General features: G+C 48.2%; 1 protein-coding gene across 1 annotated transcript in view; it reads right to left on the bottom strand.

The window, feature by feature from the left end:
• The window catches only part of LOC134662825 (fat-like cadherin-related tumor suppressor homolog), a 61,107-nt gene that overhangs the window by 13,743 nt on the left and 23,463 nt on the right, over nt 1-23,901 (bottom strand). The window contains exons 24-42 of the mRNA XM_063519149.1: nt 22,682-22,836; nt 21,906-21,987; nt 21,184-21,430; nt 18,757-19,114; nt 18,110-18,256; nt 17,162-17,465; nt 16,407-16,648; nt 15,714-15,948; nt 15,327-15,550; nt 14,578-14,878; nt 10,512-10,690; nt 9,894-10,115; nt 9,217-9,442; nt 7,362-8,812; nt 6,312-6,565; nt 2,756-2,847; nt 1,693-1,871; nt 1,024-1,158; nt 173-295 (exon numbers count right to left, since the gene is read on the bottom strand). Of these exons, the coding sequence (XP_063375219.1) occupies nt 173-295; nt 1,024-1,158; nt 1,693-1,871; nt 2,756-2,847; nt 6,312-6,565; nt 7,362-8,812; nt 9,217-9,442; nt 9,894-10,115; nt 10,512-10,690; nt 14,578-14,878; nt 15,327-15,550; nt 15,714-15,948; nt 16,407-16,648; nt 17,162-17,465; nt 18,110-18,256; nt 18,757-19,114; nt 21,184-21,430; nt 21,906-21,987; nt 22,682-22,836 (5,156 nt within the window). The remainder of the gene's footprint in view (nt 1-172; nt 296-1,023; nt 1,159-1,692; nt 1,872-2,755; nt 2,848-6,311; nt 6,566-7,361; nt 8,813-9,216; nt 9,443-9,893; nt 10,116-10,511; nt 10,691-14,577; nt 14,879-15,326; nt 15,551-15,713; nt 15,949-16,406; nt 16,649-17,161; nt 17,466-18,109; nt 18,257-18,756; nt 19,115-21,183; nt 21,431-21,905; nt 21,988-22,681; nt 22,837-23,901) is intronic.

Genomic DNA, 23,901 nt, shown 5'->3' on the forward strand with positions numbered 1-23,901 from the left:
TGAAGTGAGACAGTCCTTTGACAAATTATATTTAAAAACTGAAGTAGAACCGGACCGCGATGGTGATGGATGAAGTTTCATTGTATTGATTAGAAAGTGGCGGAGCCATAGTGGTTCGGCAGGTCCATACTACAGCTCACAAAGCCATCAGTGAAAAAGGGTTATGGTGTACCTGTTCAGGTGCCAGCGCATGCGCATGGCGAGCTAAAGCCGCTCCGAGTAGGAGGCGATCCGCGCGCGCGTCGAGCAACGCGGCGGGGGGCGGAGCGGCGCCGCGGACTGCGCGACGGTCCACCTGATACAACAAGATATTATTCAAATTAAAAAGTTTATTAGGTTAAGTTAGGTTATTACTCATTTGATTTGGGTCCTTCTTGTAAGTAAAAAAAAGAGCGCGATTGTTTTATTCGATAAACGCAGCGCAGTTATACGAACATTTGTACATTTGGGTGGATCAACTGTTTCTTGTTGTTATTCTGTCCGGTCAGCCAAGAGACAATAGTAGCATAGTTTGTTAGAAGACATTGTACACCACCTTCTTTTGACACGCTTGGTAAACGACCCTCAATGGAAAGGGTTTATAAGTATCACAAAAAAGCGTGTTTGGTGAATTTAAATGCCTAAAAATCAGGTTTTAAAGAGTGACCCAGGAGAACGTAACCATGGCAACGAGTGACAAGAAAAAGTTGATTCACCCATTTACAGTATTTAAGTACTATTTAAGCGTATTATGATTATGATTGTTTTAATTTTTGGATATTTTTCAATGAAATAAAATTTTATCTTAGCTATCCGTTATACGTTATATTGCGTAATACAGCCATTTGATCAATGCCATCTTAACGTTTTTTAAGAGACAGCCAATTTTTATATAGCTGACCAACCGGTCCTATGGTATATGTCCTACATGTTTATTTGTGTAGGTAATGACAGACCGTCCAATAGATTAGCCATGAGGGTATTCATGGAAAATTAGGACAAGTTGTCACTTTTTTTTTTTGTGAGTTATGTAAACTTAGTTACCGTGAGCCTGGCGCCAGCTCCACGTCGCTCCAGCCGCAGCTCGTGCCACTCGCCATCAGCTACGGGTACTGCTGAGCGCACGGACACGGGCCCGGAGCCGAGCTCCATACGGAACTGCACGAAGCCTTCCACGACCTGTGGACGTACACAATTATTAGGAAATGTTCCAAATAGATCAAAGGTAGATTTTAAAATAGGTAAGTTTTATTAAATATATTAAAAACAGGTCACTCACGTATTTTAAATCGAAAACGCTCAACATGTTTCACTCCGTACCGAGGAACATCATCAGGGGCTTGCGTTAGTGACGGACTGGCGCAGAAGCGCGGCGTAGGTAAGTTTTATGCAATAATTTAATTTTTGGTACAAGTTTTTATCGTCGACTGTACTTTTCTCACAGACAACTAATACTCATAGATAGAGACATTTCTAAAAACCCCAAAACAATTAGGTTGCGTTGTTTTATCACAGAGTTCCCATGGCCACCTCCTGTCTCCATCATCATCAGCTCGATGGTACCATAATATTGTCATCACCCGACTTACACATGTATGCAAATTTTGAGCTTCATCGGAAACCGGGAAGTGAGTCAAATTTAAGTTGCAACCTTTACACTGCGTCCTTTACACTGAGTAACTACCTCACCTACCTTAGAATCTTAGAACCTACCTCAAGAATAGCGTAGTCCACCTTCCCGGCCAGCCAGAGCAGCGTGCCGGCGGCGCGTCTAGTGCGGAAACGCAGCGTTAACGCTAGCTCGTCTTCTGGTATACGCTCGCCCGCTACCGCGCCGCGCTCGACACGCAGCCACGCGTAGCCGTCGCCCGCCAGCTGTAGGACCCTAGGACCTGTACAAATGACACTTGTAAGTAACATCACCAGGGGCCTATCCCACGAAACATTACAAGTATGTAGTTGTAGATTGGTTGCGACAATTTACATATTTGTACAAATTCTCCATTACAATTTTGCCATTTGTAAATTTTGTAATATGCCCAGTTGTACTAAATACATATTTGTAACTTGTCACTTGTTAATTGTAATTGTAAGTTACGTGGGACAGGCCCCAGGCTTATTACACAACTGCAAAACTGATTGATAAGAAAGTTGCATTTTATTCACATGTGAGGCAAAGTAATCAAATGCAAATTTTGAGCTGTTTTCTTATGTTTGCTGGTAGAATTGACTTTTTTAAATGAAGATTTTGAATGATAAATATTTAATAACATTCATGTTTAGGGTTCCGTACCCAAAGGGTAAAAACGGGACCCTATTACTAAGACTCCGCTGTCCGTCCGTCTGTTTGTCTGTCTGTCACCAGGCTGTTTATCATGAACCGTTATAGCTACAGTAGAAATTTACACATATGATGTATTTCTGTTACCGCTTTAACAACTTGTTAAAGCGGTAACAGAAATACATCATACTTGTACTAAAAAGTACGGAACCCTCGGTGGGCGAGTCTGACTCGCACCTGTCCCATTTTTCTTACTACGTAAAATATCGCACTACGCATAGCATAAGTGGTGAAGGTGAAAATGTTGTCGCGTAAAGCGAAAGAAGATTCATAAGGGCCACTTGCACCACCCCACTAACCCGGGGTTAAGCAGTTAAAGCGTTAACCAAGTGTCAAATTGTACTGGTAACCATGGTAACTCCGGGTTTAACCGGGTAACTCCGGGTTAGTGGAATGGTGCAAGTGGCGCTAAGTGAAGTAAATATGAACACTTACCAGCGGCCGCACACTCCACCCCGCTGCACTCGGCTTCGTGCTCGCACCGTGGCCCCGCCCAGCCAGGTTCACAAGCACAAGACCCGCGCAACCTAAAAAGAAAAATATATAGTTAAGGGACATTTCTTAAGGCGACAAATTCACACAAAGTACAGCAAAGGAATGCAGAAAAAAAAACAAAATAGTTTATTGTTTAACAGTACAATTTTTACATAAAAGAAATGTCTGGCGGAACCCAAACTAGGCTGAGCCTGTATCATGGGGCCCTAGAGTGCAAAGCAAGTTTGACTAACGTCAAAAGTGTAAGTATAGCATAATAATCTTAATAGATTATTATGCTATTAACTATAAAATTTAAACGAATCATTTTTGGAGTAAAGTTATCGTAAATTTCGTCTATTCACAAATAAAACTATAAAATAATATGTTTTAGTGTTATACTCTATTTTTAACATTTGTAACTGAACTGAAATAACCATTATAACCATTTTTCTCCTTGCACCAATTTTACATGTCTCTGTTTGACCCGATGGTTGACTGGTAGAGAATGCCATTAGGCATTAAGTCCGCCATTTGTACATTATTTTTGTGTATTGTGCAATAAAGTTTAAATAAATAAATAAATAAATTATACCACAAACACGACTAACCTCAAAGGTGGCGCCACCAGCGCAAAAACATCGCTCATAACCGCTCTAGACCGCTCCGCTCTCAACTCCACCCGCTCCGCGCACGCCCCGTGCACGCAGCCGCCGCACGCCGCGCGCACGAGCTCCTCGACGACTAGTCGTGCACTAACAAATACAACTAACCTCAAAGGTGGCGCCACAAGCGCAAAAACATCGCTCATAACCGCTCTAGACCGCTCCGCCCTCAACTCCACCCGCTCCGCGCACGCCCCGTGCACGCAGCCGCCGCACGCCGCGCGCACGAGCTCCTCGACGACTAGTCGTGCACTAACAAATACAACTAACCTCAAAGGTGGCGCCACAAGCGCAAAAACATCGCTCATAACCGCTCCGCTCTCAGCTCCACCCGCTCCGCGCACGCCCCGTGCACGCACCCGCCGCACGCCGCGCACACGTGCTCTTCGACGACTAGTCGTGCACTAACAAATACAACTAACCTCAAAGGTGGCGCCACAAGCGCAAAAACATCGCTCATAACCGCTCTAGACCGCTCCGCCCTCAACTCCACCCGCTCCGCGCACGCCCCGTGCACGCAGCCGCCGCACGCCGCGCGCACGAGCTCCTCGACGACTAGTCGTGCACTAACAAATACAACTAACCTCAAAGGTGGCGCCACAAGCGCAAAAACATCGCTCATAACCGCTCTAGACCGCTCCGCCCTCAACTCCACCCGCTCCGCGCACGCCCCGTGCACGCAGCCGCCGCACGCCGCGCGCACGAGCTCCTCGACGACTAGTCGTGCACTAACAAATACAACTAACCTCAAAGGTGGCGCCACAAGCGCAAAAACATCGCTCATAACCGCTCTAGACCGCTCCGCCCTCAACTCCACCCGCTCCGCGCACGCCCCGTGCACGCAGCCGCCGCACGCCGCGCGCACGAGCTCCTCGACGACTAGTCGTGCACTAACAAATACAACTAACCTCAAAGGTGGCGCCACAAGCGCAAAAACATCGCTCATAACCGCTCTAGACCGCTCCGCTCTCAACTCCACCCGCTCCGCGCACGCCCCGTGCACGCAGCCGCCGCACGCCGCGCGCACGAGCTCCTCGACGACTAGTCGTGCACTAACAAATACAACTAACCTCAAAGGTGGCGCCACAAGCGCAAAAACATCGCTCATAACCGCTCTAGACCGCTCCGCTCTCAACTCCACCCGCTCCGCGCACGCCCCGTGCACGCAGCCGCCGCACGCCGCGCGCACGAGCTCCTCGACGACTAGTCGTGCACTAACAAATACAACTAACCTCAAAGGTGGCGCCACAAGCGCAAAAACATCGCTCATAACCGCTCTAGACCGCTCCGCTCTCAACTCCACCCGCTCCGCGCACGCCCCGTGCACGCAGCCGCCGCACGCCGCCCGCACGAACTCTTCGACGACTAGTCGTGCACTAACAAATACAACTAACCTCAAAGGCGGTGCGACTAAAGCGAAGACATCGCTCATAACCGCTCTAGACCGCTCCGCTCTCAGCTCCACCCGCTCCGCGCACGCCCCGTGCACGCAGCCGCCGCACGCCGCGCGCACGAGCTCCTCGACGACTAGTCGTGCACTAACAAATACAACTAACCTCAAAGGTGGCGCCACAAGCGCAAAAACATCGCTCATAACCACTCTAGACCGTTCCGCTCTCAGCTCCACCCGCTCCGCGCACGCCCCGTGCACGCAGCCGCCGCACGCCGCGCACACGTGCTCTTCGACGACTAGTCGTGCACTAACAAATACAACTAACCTCAAAGGCGGTGCGACTAAAGCGAAGACATCGCTCATAACCGCTCTAGACCGCTCCGCTCTCAGCTCCACCCGCTCCGCGCACGCCCCGTGCACGCAGCCGCCGCACGCCGCGCGCACGAGCTCCTCGACGACTAGTCGTGCACTAACAAATACAACTAACCTCAAAGGTGGCGCCACAAGCGCAAAAACATCGCTCATAACCGCTCTAGACCGCTCCGCCCTCAACTCCACCCGCTCCGCGCACGCCCCGTGCACGCAGCCGCCGCACGCCGCGCGCACGAGCTCCTCGACGACTAGTCGTGCACTAACAAATACAACTAACCTCAAAGGTGGCGCCACAAGCGCAAAAACATCGCTCATAACCGCTCTAGACCGCTCCGCTCTCAACTCCACCCGCTCCGCGCACGCCCCGTGCACGCAGCCGCCGCACGCCGCGCGCACGAGCTCCTCGACGACTAGTCGTGCACTAACAAATACAACTAACCTCAAAGGTGGCGCCACAAGCGCAAAAACATCGCTCATAACCGCTCTAGACCGCTCCGCTCTCAACTCCACCCGCTCCGCGCACGCCCCGTGCACGCAGCCGCCGCACGCCGCGCGCACGAGCTCCTCGACGACTAGTCGTGCACTAACAAATACAACTAACCTCAAAGGTGGCGCCACAAGCGCAAAAACATCGCTCATAACCGCTCTAGACCGCTCCGCTCTCAACTCCACCCGCTCCGCGCACGCCCCGTGCACGCAGCCGCCGCACGCCGCCCGCACGAACTCTTCGACGACTAGTCGTGCACTAACAAATACAACTAACCTCAAAGGCGGTGCGACTAAAGCGAAGACATCGCTCATAACCGCTCTAGACCGCTCCGCTCTCAGCTCCACCCGCTCCGCGCACGCCCCGTGCACGCAGCCGCCGCACGCCGCGCGCACGAGCTCCTCGACGACTAGTCGTGCACTAACAAATACAACTAACCTCAAAGGTGGCGCCACAAGCGCAAAAACATCGCTCATAACCACTCTAGACCGTTCCGCTCTCAGCTCCACCCGCTCCGCGCACGCCCCGTGCACGCAGCCGCCGCACGCCGCGCACACGTGCTCTTCGACGACTAGTCGTGCACTAACAAATACAACTAACCTCAAAGGCGGTGCGACTAAAGCGAAAACATCGCTCATAACCGCTCTAGACCGCTCCGCCCTCAGCTCCACCCGCTCCGCGCACGCCCCGTGCACGCAGCCGCCGCACGCCGCGCGCACGAGCTCCTCCACGACGAGGCGCGCACGTTCCTCCAAGCGTTCGAGGTGCGCGTGCAAGCGGCGGCGCAGCGCGTCGGCGGCTAGCCAACCGCCGTTCGCGCGCACGGCTAGAGCCACGTCGAGGTCGCGGGCCACCTGGGCGTAAAAACAATGTAGCTACGGCACTTTGGCTTCAAATATGAAAGCAACCGAAAGCATGTCAGTGAAGAGAGAGGGAAAAATTAAGTTGGCATATTTTCCTACATTTATTAACTTTAAAAGCGGATCGAATAAAGGAGTCGAGGCACACTCTTCAAATATTATAATCACACGTATTTTTAGGGTTTGTACCCAAAGGGTAAAAACGGGACCCTATTACTAAGATTTCTCTGTCGTCTGTCTGACCGTCAATCTGTCACCAGGCCCTGTATCTCATGAACCGAGATAGCTAGGCAGTTGAAATTTTCACAGATGTCATTTCTGTTGCCGCTATAACAACAAATCTAACAGAATACAACAAATATTTAAATGGGGCTCCTATACAACAAACGTGATTTTTTGCCGTTTTTTGCATAATGGTACGGAACCCTTCGTGCGCGAGTCCGACTCGCACTTGGCCGGTTTTTTATTTATTTAATAATAATAATATTCTCGTGCTCTTATAAAGCATCAGATGGTAAAGTGAAACTTCGGATTAAAACATAAAAAATATTTCGTGCAAAACGAATTAGTGAAGTCGGCTCTTTTTTTTAGCGCAATCTACTGCATCATACATTGTCCACAAAAACTATTCACAATATTATTTAAGCCTTTATAAGGCACATGGACTATATTTTCACCAGTTATTTTACTTAACTTTGTGTCAAAGTGATAAGGTTCAATTTTGCATAAATCTGGCACCCATATGCCTCATAAAGGGTTACTTAAGTTGAAATGACTACTGTGTACTAACCTGCCGTCTCGCTCTGGTCCCTTCCTCCCAATCTTCCGTCTCGCCCTCAGGCTGCGCGCCCAGCAACACCACGTCCCCCACCTCACAGTCCGCTGCCTCACGCACCGCACGTATAAACCCTTTCCTGTGACTCAACACAAAGTCCTCTGCACTCACGGCTCGGAATCGCACTACCACCGCTTGAGCTAGCAACGCATCTGATACTAGGAGTACTGTGACTCGAACTGTAGCGTGTGATATGAATTTCCCATCAGCAACTGTCACATTCAGTTTGTATTCTCCGACATCTAAACGCGGCGCCGCTCTTAGCGTGCCATCTGTCGAATCAATTTCAAAAAGACCAAGCGGCGGTTTGGGAGCTGCTATAGCATATGTCAAAGTATCGTAAGCGTCTCTGTCCGACGCTACAACTCGACCAAGTACACCACCAGGGAATTCGTCTAAGTAGGAGTTAACTTGAATTTCCAAAGGCGTTACTACAGGCGGGTATTGAGATTCTTCTATAACTCGTACGTGTATCCACGCGTCGGAATATAAAGGCGGTGCACCATTATCGAACACACGGACTTGTAACGCGTAGCGTTCTTTAACGCGATGGTTGAAGCGTGCAGCGGTTCGTAAAGTACCGTCTTGTTCTAACCGGAACGCGCCCGCTTCGTTGCCCGCTTGGAAATCAAATGTATACGGCATTGCGTTGGGTGCCGCATCGGCATCTGTCACTCCTAGTTTCAACAATGCATGCCCTAATGGTCTATCTTCTTGGACCACTACAGAGTAATTTGCGCGTTCGAATAAAGGCGGGTTATCGTTAGCATCTAATACTTCAACTGCGACGCGTACGGAAGCTTCAAGCGCTGGTAACCCTCTATCCCTCGCACGAACTTCAAGAGAATAAGTCGAAACAGTTTCTCTATCTAAAGGAGCCGCTACAGATATATAACCGGTGTCTTCATCTATACTGAATCGCCCATCGCGATCACCCCTTGCGATTGTATAAGTGACTCTCCCGTTAGCACCATCATCAGCATCGTCAGCTATAAGTTGTAGTATCCTTGTGTTTATAGCCGCGTCTTCTCGAACGCGAGCGTTATAAGACGCTTGAGCGAATACAGGAGCGTTGTCATTAGCGTCTATAACGGAGATATTCAAAGTTGCGAGATCGCCTAGCGGCGGTGAGCCGCCGTCTAGAGCTTGTATTGTTAGTAAATAAGAGCGTCGTCGTTCGTAATCGAGCGGTCGTGCTATGCTGACCGCTCCGGATGCACGATCTATAGTGAAATCCTCCCGATCATCGCCAGCTACTAGTGAGTATGCCACTTCGGCGTTGACACCGGTGTCTCGCGAGGTGGCGCGGACGCGGAGTATCTCAGTGCCGGGGGCGTCGAGCTCAGGGGCCGCGGCGCGGTACTCGCGGAACTCGAATTCTGGAGGGTTGTCGTTGACGTCGGCGACTGGTGAGAAATTAATTGTGTGAGAATTAGAATCACCGTCAAATATGTCTGTCTAAATGCGGGGCACGGGCATCTTCTTACCCCCTTATTCATAAAGAGAAAAAAAAAAAAAACTTAGCAAACTTTTGTTATTTTTTATCTCTCTAACAAACACAAATGTCAAAATGACAGATAAAGACAAACAAGGGCTTGGACTTGGCAAGTGTTTATGAATAACGCCATTGAAATTTAATGTAACTTAGTCCACAAATATAAGAGATTGTATTTAAAAGATTGAAGGTGCATACTATGAACTATACAAAGCGTGAATTTGATCATAACACGGTTACACTACGACGGATTTTCCAATTAACACACTGATTCTATGTGTACCGTTGGCTCACTGTTAACCACCTTACACGAACCTGTCAGTCGCAGAGCAGCCGTAGAAGATTTCGGTGGGGTTCCCCCATCAGTAGCCCTCAGTAAAACACGATGTGACGCGGCAGCTTCTCTGTCAAGCGGCGCTCGTAGCGTAAGGACACCGCTGTCCGGTGAGAGAGAGAATACGCCGCCGTCGCCGCCCTCTTCCTCCACGAACGAGTAGGTGATGAGCCGGTTGGAGCCTAGATCGGGGTCTGTGGCGTGAACCTGTAAGAAAATAGGGGTTAGAACTGGGGGTCAAAGAAAATGTAGGTGTAAATTTACATTTCTATAGGGACGCGCAACACACCTGAAGTTGCAGGCGTCCATAGGCTACGGTGACTGCTTCATCAGGTAGGTCGTATGCGTGTTTGCCACCGACGTGGTATTAAAAAAAGGGAACACGTAAACTGTAAGCGCCAAAGGAACTATGTTGGTGCTATGAAGGTTAGAGTGGAAGACCCTACAATCTGACGAATAGCGTTGGCATAATATGAAGTTCATTAAAAATGTAATAGTAATGAAATGTAATGTCTAGTATTTTTAGTTTAGTCTTGCGAGAATTTAATGATGAACTCAATTAAAAAGAAATTGGACTTTTTTAAGAGCGAAAAGTGCGATCTGCGTAAACATTGTCTCTAATTTGGTTATTGTAAGACAGATTTTAAAAGAAAGTTACCTTGGCGACCAGAGTACCCAACTCCGCATCCTCAGGCAGAGTAACAGAATACAGCTCAGCAGAGAATCTCGGCGCATTGTCATTGACATCTGTCAACGTCACCAGCAATTCTGACGCGCACCGCCACGCTGCTCGCGCTCGGTCTTGCGCGTGCATAGCTAGCGCGTAGGAAGAGCGCGTTTCGCGGTCGAGTGCGCGCGCTACGCGCACCTCGCCTGTTTCCTGTGGATCAAATAGATTGGTTAGTTTTGTACCTAATATGAAGAAAGTGCGGATTGATATATTGATTGTAAAAAAACAGAAAAAACCAGTGAAAATAAATACCATCTGAACTTTTGAGCAATTTGTAGGTACTTTACGCATTCACTGCCAGCAACCCGCCAGGCGGGTGCTTAGTCCGTAGTCGCTTTCCGCTACATATGGTTTTTCCCACGTCATCGGCTAAGTTCGTAGCGCGTACTAACGCTGCCACTGAATGTTTTATAAAGGCAATCGTCTATTTCCGATAAAAATGAAAAAAAAAAATCGATTAGAGCAACAAATGTTAGCTATGGATTGCTATTCTGCACCTGATTCTTTGGACACAATAAAAAAAAAATTTAACAAATGGCACGCTACCTTGTCAATTGTAAAGTCCTCGTTCGCCTCGCCCTCCAGGAAGTATCTCAGTGCGTCGTGCGGCGGCAGGTCCGCGTCGGTCGTTTCCAGCGCGGCGACGCGCGTTCCGACCGCCGCGTTTTCGGGCAGTGACGCGCGGTAGCGGTGCCGCACGCAGTAGGGCGGGTTGTCGTTCACATCTGGTAAAATGACAACCAAGATTATTATTTATACACTACCAGCCCTTAAGACCAGAAACGGGAAATTCTTTCAACGCCTAGCAACTCTGCGGATTAGATACTAGGGTAATTCGCCAGTAACTGGCCACCCTAAACTAAAAATGAATTCTATTCACCTATAATCAGAATTCATTTTAGTATAAGGTGACTAGTTATTGAAGGCTGGCCAGTTATTGAAATCTTATACTAAAATGAATTCTGTTTATAGGTGAACAAAATTCATTTTTAGTTTAGGGTGGCCAGTTATTGGCCGGTGGCCAGTGAAGTGGTGACACGCTCAACATAGTTCTAACAAATTATGATACAAATCAGAATACGATAAAATTTTCACCTTGATGATTCAAGATTCCATTTTTCGGGTTCCGTACCCAAAGGGTAAAAACGGGACCCTATTACTAAGACTCCGCTGTCCGTCCGTCCGTCCGTCCGTCCGCCTGTCACCAGGCTGTATGTCACGAACCGTGATAGCTAGACAATTGAAATTTTCACAGATGATGTATTTGTGTTGCCGCTATAACAACAAATACTAAAAACAGAATAAAATAAAGATTTAAGTGGGGCTCCCACAACAAACGTGATTTTTGACCGAAGTTAAGCAACGTCGGGCGGGGGCAGTACTTGGATGGGTGACCGTTTTTTTGCTTGTTTTGCTCTATTTTTGTTGATGGTGCGGAACCCTCCGTACGCGAGTCCGACTTGCACTTGGCCGGTTTTTCTTAAACTAATAAAGGTTCAATGAAGTACTTAATTATATCAATACATACCAGTAACAGTGACTTGCACCGTCGCTCGCGCATCAAACTTCCCATCCGTCGCTATAACACTAAGCTCATAGCTTTCCTCCAACTCTCTATCTAACGGCCTCGCGACCAGCAACTCTCCCGACGGCCTCAACTGGAACCTCGCTCTAGGGTCCCCCGAGGCCACAAGGAAGGCGAGCGGGGAAGTGGTAGCGTCAGCGTCGGTGATGGTGTGTATAGCTGGTTAAAAAGGTAAAATAAAACTATATACCAATACATACCAGTAACAGTAACTTGCACCGTCGCTCGCGCATCAAACTTCCCATCCGTCGCTATAACACTAAGCTCATAGCTCTCCTCCAACTCTCTATCTAACGGTCTCGCGACCAGCAACTCTCCCGAAGGCCTCAACTGGAACCTCGCTCTAGGGTCCCCCGAGGCCACAAGGAAGGCGAGCGGGGAAGTGGTAGCGTCAGCGTCGGTGATGGTGTGTATAGCTGGTTAAAAAGGTAAAATAAAACTATATACCAATACATACCAGTAACAGTAACTTGCACCGTCGCTCGCACATCAAACTTCCCATCCGTCGCTATAACACTAAGCTCATAGCTTTCCTCCAACTCTCTATCTAACGGCCTCGCGACCAGCAACTCTCCCGACGGCCTCAACTGGAACCTCGCTCTAGGGTCCCCCGAGGCCACAAGGAAGGCGAGCGGGGAAGTGGCAGCGTCAGCGTCGGTGATGGTGTGTATAGCTGGTTAAAAAGGTAAAATAAAACTATATACCAATACATACCAGTAACAGTAACTTGCACCGTCGCTCGCGCATCAAACTTCCCATCGGTCGCTATAACACTAAGCTCATAGCTTTCCTCCAACTCTCTATCCAACGGCCTCGCAACCAGCAACTCTCCCGAAGGCCTCAACTGGAACCGTGCTATTGGGTCCCCCGAGGCCACAAGGAAGGCGAGCGGGGAAGTGGCAGCGTCAGCGTCGGTGATGGTGTGTATAGCTAGTTAAAAAGGTAAAATAAAACTATATACCAATACATACCAGTAACAGTAACTTGCACCGTCGCTCGCGCATCAAACTTCCCATCCGTCGCTATAACACTAAGCTCATAGCTCTCCTCCAACTCTCTATCTAACGGCCTCGCGACCAGCAACTCTCCCGAAGGCCTCAACTGGAACCTCGCTCTAGGGTCCCCCGAGGCCACAAGGAAGGCGAGCGGGGAAGTGGTAGCGTCAGCGTCGGTGATGGTGTGTATAGCTGGTTAAAAAGGTAAAATAAAACTATATACCAATACATACCAGTAACAGTAACTTGCACCGTCGCTCGCACATCAAACTTCCCATCCGTCGCTATAACACTAAGCTCATAGCTTTCCTCCAACTCTCTATCTAACGGCCTCGCGACCAGCAACTCTCCCGACGGCCTCAACTGGAACCTCGCTCTAGGGTCCCCCGAGGCCACAAGGAAGGCGAGCGGGGAAGTGGCAGCGTCAGCGTCGGTGATGGTGTGTATAGCTGGTTAAAAAGGTAAAATAAAACTATATACCAATACATACCAGTAACAGTAACTTGCACCGTCGCTCGCGCATCAAACTTCCCATCGGTCGCTATAACACTAAGCTCATAGCTTTCCTCCAACTCTCTATCCAACGGCCTCGCAACCAGCAACTCTCCCGACGGCCTCAACTGGAACCTCGCTCTAGGGTCCCCCGAGGCCACAAGGAAGGCGAGCGGGGAAGTGGTAGCGTCACCGTCGGTGATGGTGTGTATAGCTAGTTAAAAAGGTAAAATAAAACAATATACCAATACATACCAGTAACAGTAACTTGCACCGTCGCTCGCGCATCAAACTTCCCATCCGTCGCTATAACACTAAGCTCATAGCTTTCCTCCAACTCTCTATCCAACGGCCTCGCAACCAGCAACTCTCCCGACGGCCTCAACTGGAACCTCGCTCTTGGGTCCCCCGAGGCCACAAGGAAGGCGAGTGGGGAAGTGGTAGCGTCAGCGTCGGTGATGGTGTGTATAGCTGGTTAAAAAGGTAAAATAAAACTATATACCAATACATACCAGTAACAGTAACTTGCACCGTCGCTCGCGCATCAAACTTCCCATCCGTCGCTATAACACTCAGCTCGTAACTTTCTTCCAACTCTCTATCTAACGGCCTCGCGACCAGCAACTCTCCCGACGGCCTCAACTGGAACCTCGCTCTAGGGTCCCCCGAGGCCACAAGGAAGGCGAGCGGGGAAGTGGCAGCGTCAGCGTCGGTGATGGTGTGTATAGCTGGTTAAAAAGGTAAAATAAAACTATATACCAATACATACCAGTAACAGTAACTTGCACCGTCGCTCGCACATCAAACTTCCCATCCGTCGCTATAACACTAAGCTCATAGCTTTCCTCCAACTCTCTATCTAACGGCCTCGCGACCAGCAACTCTCCCGACGGCCTCAACTGGAACCTCGCTCTAGGGTCCCCCGAGGCCACAAGGAAGGCGAGCGGGGAAGTGGCAGCGTCAGCGTCGGTGATGGTGTGTATAGCTGGTTAAAAAGGTAAAATAAAACTATATACCAATACATACCAGTAACAGTAACTTGCACCGTCGCTCGCGCATCAAACTTCCCATCGGTCGCTATAACACTAAGCTCATAGCTTTCCTCCAACTCTCTATCCAACGGCCTCGCAACCAGCAACTCTCCCGACGGCCTCAACTGGAACCTCGCTCTAGGGTCCCCCGAGGCCACAAGGAAGGCGAGCGGGGAAGTGGTAGCGTCAGCGTCGGTGATGGTGTGTATAGCTAGTTAAAAAGGTAAAATAAAACAATATACCAATACATACCAGTAACAGTAACTTGCACCGTCGCTCGCGCATCAAACTTCCCATCCGTCGCTATAACACTAAGCTCATAGCTTTCCTCCAACTCTCTATCCAACGGCCTCGCAACCAGCAACTCTCCCGACGGCCTCAACTGGAACCTCGCTCTTGGGTCCCCCGAGGCCACAAGGAAGGCGAGCGGGGAAGTGGTAGCGTCAGCGTCGGTGATGGTGTGTATAGCTGGTTAAAAAGGTAAAATAAAACTATATACCAATACATACCAGTAACAGTAACTTGCACCGTCGCTCGCGCATCAAACTTCCCATCCGTCGCTATAACACTCAGCTCGTAACTTTCTTCCAACTCTCTATCTAACGGCCTCGCGACCAGCAACTCTCCCGACGGCCTCAACTGGAACCTCGCTCTAGGGTCCCCCGAGGCCACAAGGAAGGCGAGCGGGGAAGTGGTAGCGTCAGCGTCGGTGATGGTTAGCTTGGCGACCACGGTGCCGGCCGCGGCGTCTTCGGGCACGGAGGCGGAGTATGTGGCCGGCTCGAAACGGGGCGGGCAGTCGTTGTAGTCCTAGAAACAGAAGTTATTAAAGATCCGGTCGGAGTCTTTGGTAGTTTTAGTTTTATTTATAATACACGTGATGACCTTGTCCCCACGATACAGGCCATGCCTAGTTCGGGGTTCACTGCAATGTGCCCCTGTTAAACTTTTACTGTTAAATAAAGATATTGTTATTGTTACAAGAGGCAAACGAGCAGACTAATCGCCTGCTGGTAAGCGATTACCATCGCCTAAGGACACCCAAATGGTTGTGATCTTTTCTTAGTGACCGAAATATTTAGCGACTTTGTAGTTAAGACTGTGGCCTAAAATCTACTTTTGACTTTGAATGAAATGAATGAAAAAAATGTTGAAATCTGTCAGCTCCCAGCGGCTCATATTTGAGCCAGAACGCTTATGGGTGACGTCATATCGTGGGAAACGACAGGTTAAGTATTAATTGAATTTGGAAGAGCACCTGTAATCGTACGACGAGCGTGCCGCGACTAGATCTCTTCTGCGGCGCCTGATCACTCGCTATCAGCGGCACGCGTAACTCCGCTTTCGTCTCTCGGTCTAGAGGCGCGCGGGTCGTCACCCAGCCAGTGCGAGCGTCGACAGCGAATAGGGCCGAGTCGCCGCCTTCGCCTAGTGAGAATTGTACTTCGCCGTTAGAGCCAGCGTCGGGATCTGTTGCCATTACTGTGGAGAGAAACATTCAATAGAAAAGTATTTAGTCAAACATTTAATTTTTGACTATACTTTTCTTTCAACAGGCAAGGCAGGCACGGAGCTCGCGCAATGACTCACGGTCGAGGGGCGCCTAAATACCAAGCTTTTAAAGTCAATTTTGCAATGAACTTACATCTGACGACTGTAGAATGAGGAGGAGTGTTCTCCGCCAAATGGACAACGTATGGCTGCGAGTGGAACGTAGGCGCATGCTCATTGACATCCAATACGTGTAAAGTGGTCAACAGTAGGGTGGCCGGGGCCGGAGACCCGGGGCCTTCGCAGAGGATCCCGATGGGGAGTTCTCGTGCCGATTCGCGGTCCAGGGGCGCCGAGAGGACGAGGCGGCCTTGCTCGTCGAGGCCGAACTAGGGAATGAAGATATTGTGTTCATTATAATATTAACAATCAGTTTCACCTTCGGGATGGGGAACCTACCAATTGCACGCATAAAGTGAATTACCTGATGTTTTCCATGGTTGACAGGCGCTAGCCGATATCTCGGTATATCTCAGGACTGGCCTTACGGGCAATAAGTATGGAGCATGAATGGGGCCAGTACAGCGGTATGACACCGCTACAACGTGATTGGTTGATGAGTTCGCATCACGCGCGCGATTGGTCGCAACTAGTTGCATTAGATGTGGCGTTAGACTGCACGATTGGAGATTCGTGAGTTCCTGGAGCTGCATCTTCCATAAGGAACAGATTGGGAGATGGGAGCTGGACCTTTGGAGCCCGTTCCCCAGTTCCAAAGACGTAGATGAAGACGCTAGAGGGTATAGTCTAAGTCTAAGATACGACAATGCCTAAAAGAAAGAGTTACCTGATCTTTTCCATAGTTAACCGGCGCCAGTCTATATCTTGGCACTGGTTCCGTCGGATCAGCCCTTAATTCCGCCAGCAAGGTCCCAGGAGCTGCGTCTTCCCTCAAGAACAGTGCTGGTGGCGGTGGCTGGACCCTCGGGGCCCGTTCTCCAGGTCCAAGAACATAGACTGAGACGCCAGCAGAGCCCGCGCGGTTGCCGCCGTCGCGGGCTCTGGCCCACACTACTACTGAGCGGGACGCTGTAAAAGAGAATTTTTAGAATTTGGTAAAGGTCAATTTAAGATAAAAGAATGATATGTGGATGACATTTAAAGTATCCCAGATTTATCCGCTGAACGACCCTGATCTACCCCAGTTTATGACCTTTAGACATGATCCTAATTCATTTTAAAGTTTGTAAGCTGCTAAGACTCGAGTTTAGCGCTACCTACTTTATAGAATTACAGATCATAACCGCCGAATTTAAAATCATAAACGTCGTATAAGTATATGTGTATTATTATATACATCTTTTTACACCGGCTGACTTCGAATACGTTTTCTAAAATATTTTAATTGTTTTAACCCTTGGGCCTTGGTAGTGGTAGGCCTTCGGCTGCTAACCGATTGCATCATTTAAATTTGAAATTTGATTAATTGAAATAAAATCAAAATTCCAACAACTGATAAACGACGTATGTCACTTGAAAAGTTGAAAAAAAAAGGTTAATAGGAGCGTGAATTTGCTATCAAAATAAATACAGAAAACTTACAAAAAGCTGAGGCATTCTTCGCAAAAGCCAACGCGCCAGTCACCGCATCTATCTCAAACAATCCCGACGCATCAGAACTCAACTCCCCATCGTACAGCTCATATCTAATCCTCGCATGTTCCCCGATATCCGCGTCATGAGCAGTTAGAGTCAGGAACGGCTTGTGTGGTTGTAGATTATAAGGGGCGGAAGCTCGGTACTCTCGGAGAGGGAATTCAGGCGCGTGGTCGTTGGCGTCGAGGACCCGGACCCGGACGGTGGTGTGGCGGATGCGGCCGCCCCCGTCGCGCGCTGCCACTGGTACCTGGGGAATTAAGATAGATTTAGGGTCGGTTGCACTTCCACCAAACTGTTTGTCATCGTTAAAGAATTCGCTAAATTATATTCCATGGAAAGTTTCATAGTAAATTGCGGCGCGCCGGGTGCCGTTGATCAGTCCGATGAAGTGCGGATGGTGCAATTGGCATTTATAAGGTATACTCTGGCAAACACAGTTTGTCAGTAAAAAAAGGCGCGTAATTCAAATTTTCTATGGGAGGACACTGACAGTCCTTCCTGCATACAGTACAAAGTACAAGTGTACAGGATTAAAGTGAAATTACCTCCCACTCGACTTTGGCATCGCGATCTAAAGCCACTCTTGTAGTCAAAGCGCCGGTTGCAGCGTCCAGTGAGAACGTTTCTCGGAGCAACGCCGAGTCGATAGAGTAGGTCACCGTGCCATACTTGCCGCCGTCAAGCCTGCTCTTATCTAGTTCAGTGTGTAACTAATTACCTCCCACTCAGCTTTGGCCTCGCGATCTAAAGCCACGCGCGTGGTCAAAGCGCCGGTAGCAGCGTCCAGTGAGAACGTTTCTCGGAGCAACGCCGAGTCGATGGAGTAGGTCACCGTGCCATACTTGCCGCCGTCAAGCCTGCTCTTATCTAGTTCAGTGTGTAACTAATTACCTCCCACTCGGCTTTGGCCTCGCGATCTAAAGCCACGCGCGTGGTCAAAGCGCCGGTAGCAGCGTCCAGTGAGAACGTTTCTCGGAGCAACGCCGAGTCGATGGAGTAGGTCACCGTGCCGTACTCGCCGCCATCTTCGTCATCGGCCTGGAATAAAAATATTGTTCAATCTTAGGATCACTCAGGGTGTCTAATCACTACATAGTATAAAACAAAGTCGCTTCCCGCTGTCTGTTCCTATGTACGCTTAGATCTTTAAAATTACGCAACGGATTTTGATGCGGTTTTTTTATAGATGGAGTGATTCAAGAGGAAGGTTTATGTATAATTCGTTAACCCGTGCGAAGCCGGGGCGGGTCACTAGTGAGAACATAAGTATTTCATGTTCCTTCCACTCAAACTGGACGTTTCGTCTAAGCCGCTGGAGGTTTTTTTATTCTATTATGATCTTATATGATCTTGAATGATGTCACGATGATATTTTCATCTGTTTCTGCAAAGTGATTCTATTGAAAGTAGCTCAATCCAGCTCTAAAAAATGTTATATCGATAATTCGCGCTTTAACGAAATAGCTTTAACTCTAAATGGAACGCCAAGTTTATATGTACAAAATGGGAACTAAAATACCGTTTAAAATTAAACTAACCTTTACAGTAGTCAACAGCACAGGCGGTGGAAGATTCTCCATAACTCTCGCCTCATACACTAGATGCGGGAACCTCGGCGCATGTCTATTCGCGGGCACCACAGTAAGCTTCACCCTCGCGAACGCCGCGTGAGCGCCATCAGAGACAGACACGTTCAGCGATCTTGAGGAGTCTTTCGGCCATCCTCTGGGGGCTGATAGGGTGACCAGGCCCGTGGTTTCGTCGACGGATAGTAAGGGGGTGGGTAAGGCGTCGACGGTGGCGTAGCGGAGGCGTGTGGCGTCGCCCGCGTCGGGGTCCCAAGCCGCGACGCGGGCGAGCACGGTGCCGCGCGCTGCTTCTTCGCTTACTAGGGCGCTGGGGACAAGAATAATGATAAGACGCTGTAATATGTTTCATTTCTTAGTAAGTGACACGGAATCAGAGTAGTAGCAACCCCAAACACTTCCCATCTAACCGCGTAGTGAGTGTGGAACGGTTTACCCGAGTCAGTGCTCAGTGCACCCTCGATAAACTCTTTTAAAAACAAACTCGATGCACACTTTCGCAGACTACAAAACACAAGAGGACGTTGATGTGCACGTATCAGCTTTAAGCTGCCTGTGTATTCACATATAATAATATAATAAGTACCTTGCTATAGCTATACCACAGTACACTAAGAACAGTAGTGAATCTAAGGCCGCTCGGCAAGTTATTTACCTACTCTTGCGTTGGCGCTTAGAGTTGTCACTTTTATTTTTAGTTAAATATTATTTGCGTATTATGAGTAGCACTAGGTTTCTATTTATATAATATAATGAAATGTTCTATCAATTCATAAATGAGGTATAAATTAAGGCCGGTAAGAGCAGGCAAATGCGAGCGTACTCGAATGCGCGCGATCACAGTCGCGGTACGGCCCACACTGCCGCCACCGTATTTCCCCGTATATTATGCGAATGTGTGCGTGGCAGCGCGTGCGTACAAGGCGCCCGGCGCGCACGCACACATTCAAGCCGGCAGCGGCACATTTCTATGAAGATTCACTACTGTTCTTGTACTGTGGCTATACCTACAGAATTGATTTTTAAATAGGGTAGGACATCACTGAAATCCTTCATTCGTAATCTCATGCGCTGCGCCGGACTGCCTCTATCCTTCGCTATTACTAACAAGCAACGGTCAGCGCTAGCTTCACCTAATATGGCTGCAGTTACAACGTTGCTTGGTGCTAAAACCAACATAACTGACTATTGCTGGAACATAATTATGCTTTTGTTTGTTGGTATCTATCCTAACCCCAGTTTTCTGCTTGGTTTTCTCTATTTTCCTAGTTTAGTACTAAAATGGCAATGGGTTTGATGAGATTGGGTGGTAGACAGTAAGTACCTGACAACTGGTCGTTCTAATTTCGGCGGCGCGTCGTTTACATCCTTGACTCGTAATCTCAAATGCGCTGTATCCGCCAACGCCGGTCTGCCTCCATCCTTCGCTGTTACTAGCAGACGATGTTCCGCGCTAGTTTCAGCGTCCAATGGGGCTGCTAGTACTAAAGCGCCACTGGTAGCGTCGAGAGAGAAGACAGCGAGAGATGAGTTACCTGACAACTGGTCGTTCTAATTTCGGCGGCGCGTCGTTTACATCCTTGACTCTCAGTCTCAAATGCGCTGTATCCGCCAACGCCGGTCTGCCTCCATCCTTCGCTGTTACTAGCAGACGATGTTCCGCGCTAGTTTCAGCGTCCAATGGGGCTGCTAGTACTAAAGCACCACTGGTAGCGTCGAGAGAGAAGACAGCGAGAGATGAGTTACCTGACAACTGGTCGTTCTAATTTCGGCGGCGCGTCGTTTACATCCTTGACTCGTAATCTCAAATGCGCTGTATCCGCCAACGCCGGTCTGCCTCCATCCTTCGCCGTCACTAACAGGCGATGTTCCGCGCTAGTTTCAGCGTCCAATGGGGCTGCTAGTACTAAATCACCACTGGTAGCGTCGAGAGAGAAGACAGCGAGAGATGAGTTACCTGACAACTGGTCGTTCTAATTTCGGTGGCGCGTCGTTTACATCCTTGACTCTCAGTCTCAAATGCGCTGTATCCGCCAACGCCGGTCTGCCTCCATCCTTCGCTGTTACTAGCAGACGATGTTCCGCGCTAGTTTCAGCGTCCAATGGGGCTGCTAGTACTAAAGCGCCACTGGTAGCGTCGAGACAGAAGACAGCGAGAGATGAGTTACCTGACAACTGGTCGTTCTAATTTCGGCGGCGCGTCGTTTACATCCTTGACTCGTAATCTCAAATGCGCTGTATCCGCCAACGCCGGTCTGCCTCCATCCTTCGCTGTTACTAGCAGACGATGTTCCGCGCTAGTTTCAGCGTCCAATGGGGCTGCTAGTACTAAAGCGCCACTGGTAGCGTCGAGACAGAAGACAGCGAGAGATGAGTTACCTGACAACTGGTCGTTCTAATTTCGGCGGCGCGTCGTTTACATCCTTGACTCGTAATCTCAAATGCGCTGTATCCGCCAACGCCGGTCTGCCTCCATCCTTCGCTGTTACTAGCAGACGATGTTCCGCGCTAGTTTCAGCGTCCAATGGGGCTGCTAGTACTAAAGCACCACTGGTAGCGTCGAGAGAGAAGAGAGCGAGAGATGAGTTCTCGCCAGAAAGCGAGTAGGTAATCTCGCCGTTTACACCTGCAAATAGAAGACATTAGAGTAACCTAACCAATGACAGGTCTAAACTTCACGTTTAACAATAACGAAACATAATTTGCACCGATTCGACATATAACATAGGCTGAGTCAAACTCGGAGGAAGGATTTTTTATTAGCCTTTCTACATTTTATACAATCAAAGATTTTTTTCTTGAAAAAAGTGCTAAATGGCGCATACATTGACATCAAAATTACTTTCGGCCAAAGCTTTCGGCAGGATAAGGTGTCAATCAATTCACAAGACCTGGCACGAATGAGACGAATGAGTGAATGAAAATATCTATGTGTACGAGTATAACCAATAAAATGGCGGCTATGACTGTATACCGATACATGTGTCACTCATACAATGGCACGAATGAAAGTTTCGTTCATTCCATTCGTGCCAGCTTTCGTGACAGACTGTTGAATTACAAATGGCAACCATTTTTGCCCTTGAATGAACAAGGTTTACCGGTGTCATTATCTCTGGCGTGGAAGGTAATGATGGTAGTCCCAACGGCAGCCGCCTCGCTAACCTCCACGTCATATAAGTCCTGAAAGAAAGAATTATTTGTAAATTATAATTATGTGAATGTGTTATCCTTACACCATTTGTTTGTTGCCTAAATATTCGTTTCAGCTTGCAATCTTGAATTATGAATAAAAATATTGTTATTGTTATTTCCTTTATTCATTTAATTTCTCAGATTAGGTTATTTATAATATGGATATAAAAATAAAATGTAATTGTTATTATCTAGTGATAGAGCGAATTTTATAATAACAATTTAGATTTTGCCTACACAATTTGAATGAAGTTTGTTTAGTTTTGACATCCCAAGAAGTCACGACTTATAGGTTAATAAATATCGTTCTATTGAACTACTACTTCGACTAACCTAACTCTGCACCAGGTAAGTGTCTCGGCACCTTTATAAACGTCATCTTTCCGTCAAATTGACATTTATAGTGGCTCTTCCACACTCTGTCGCTTGCCAAGACGTAGTAGAGTTAGCTTAGTGTAAGGCCTGAGTGGACGCTCGAGTTGGGCGTGCAGCGGGGCGGGGCGTGCGGCGTGCATGTTAAAAAAATGCAAGCGTATAGAAGCGGCCTTAGTGCACGCTGCTCAAGTCACTTGTGAGCCCGACGCCACGCTGCACGCCCCGCCGAACGCTCCGCTTCGAGCGTCCACTCAGGCCTTACAGTTAGACTTTATTTCATTATAATGTACTTTAGAAAACCATATACCTGCGATAATTCCGGCGGGCAATCATTGACATCTATTATGTGTAGTGTCACTAGAGCGTCCGCCGACGCGCCCGTCACGCCATCTGTGGCCCGGACGACTAGCTCCAGCTCCCGGGTTTGCTCGTAGTCCAGTGGTAGAGCCGGGACTAGCGAACCTGTGTAATAAAACGCGTAGAATAATTTTGAATGTGCTTACGGAATAGTGTTGAGTAGGACTCGAGTCCTTTGAGTCCTCTGCTTTAAGACTCGACTTCGTTATTCAGACTCTTATAATGGAGCCTAAACTCTAGGTCTTTTCAACTTGATGGAGACCCGAGTCTTTCGTAGAGATTTGAGTTCTTTTCAGAGAACCCTCGATTTTTTTTACAAATTATTTCTGAATGCATTGTCTTTACGTATAATTTGTGGATTAGGTACACAAATTATACAATAACGCCTAATTTCTTTATTGTTATTTAGGAAAAACCTACAAAATTTTCACGAAGTCTTTATTCAAAGGTTCATGTCCTCTTAAGTTGCTCTTAAAAAATACTCAACAAAGTACTCGACTCGGGACTTAAAAGACTCTAAGTTTTTTAAGCGCAAAGTCTCGTAAAAACGAGCCGAGTTCTTCAAATTCAGACTCAAAGGACTTGAGTTCCTGCCAACACTAGTACGGAATGATGGAGATATTGTGCAAGTTGCGAAAATTATCCAAAACAGGAAAATTCTCGGTAATTTCGGGACCATTTCATGAGAAATACAAAATGTGCGATATTTCCGATTTTTTTTTTCAGTTTTGGAAATTTTTCTTCAGCACAACAGTAAATGATATCCGCCGCTCCGCTGAGCGTTAATCCGTTTTTTTTTTCATTCTGATTTGTTCAACGGAACGACGGATAATAAGCGCAACCGGCATAGGCAATGCGTGAGTCGTCGAGTCAGACATGAAGTATATGAAGGTATATGAAAGAAAACATTCTCATACAAAACAAAGAGTCATTACGATGTAGTGCATAATTGTTTTCCAGAGGCGTGTTCAGATATTTGGGAGCGCCTTGACCGCTCCGATATTTCTGATGGCAACTGTACAATCAGCTTCTACTCTTTGAGATTAATGAGGCTGAAATGTGAACGATGACAATGTTTGTGGCTAACACAGAGAACGACATTAAACATGCGGAATGTTAGGTGAGACGTGAGAAGCATGACATCCCGTTACCCGAGGGCCCTGTAACGGA

Source organism: Cydia amplana, chromosome 3, assembly GCF_948474715.1.
Source record: "Cydia amplana chromosome 3, ilCydAmpl1.1, whole genome shotgun sequence".
NCBI classification, from domain to species: domain Eukaryota; kingdom Metazoa; phylum Arthropoda; class Insecta; order Lepidoptera; family Tortricidae; genus Cydia; species Cydia amplana.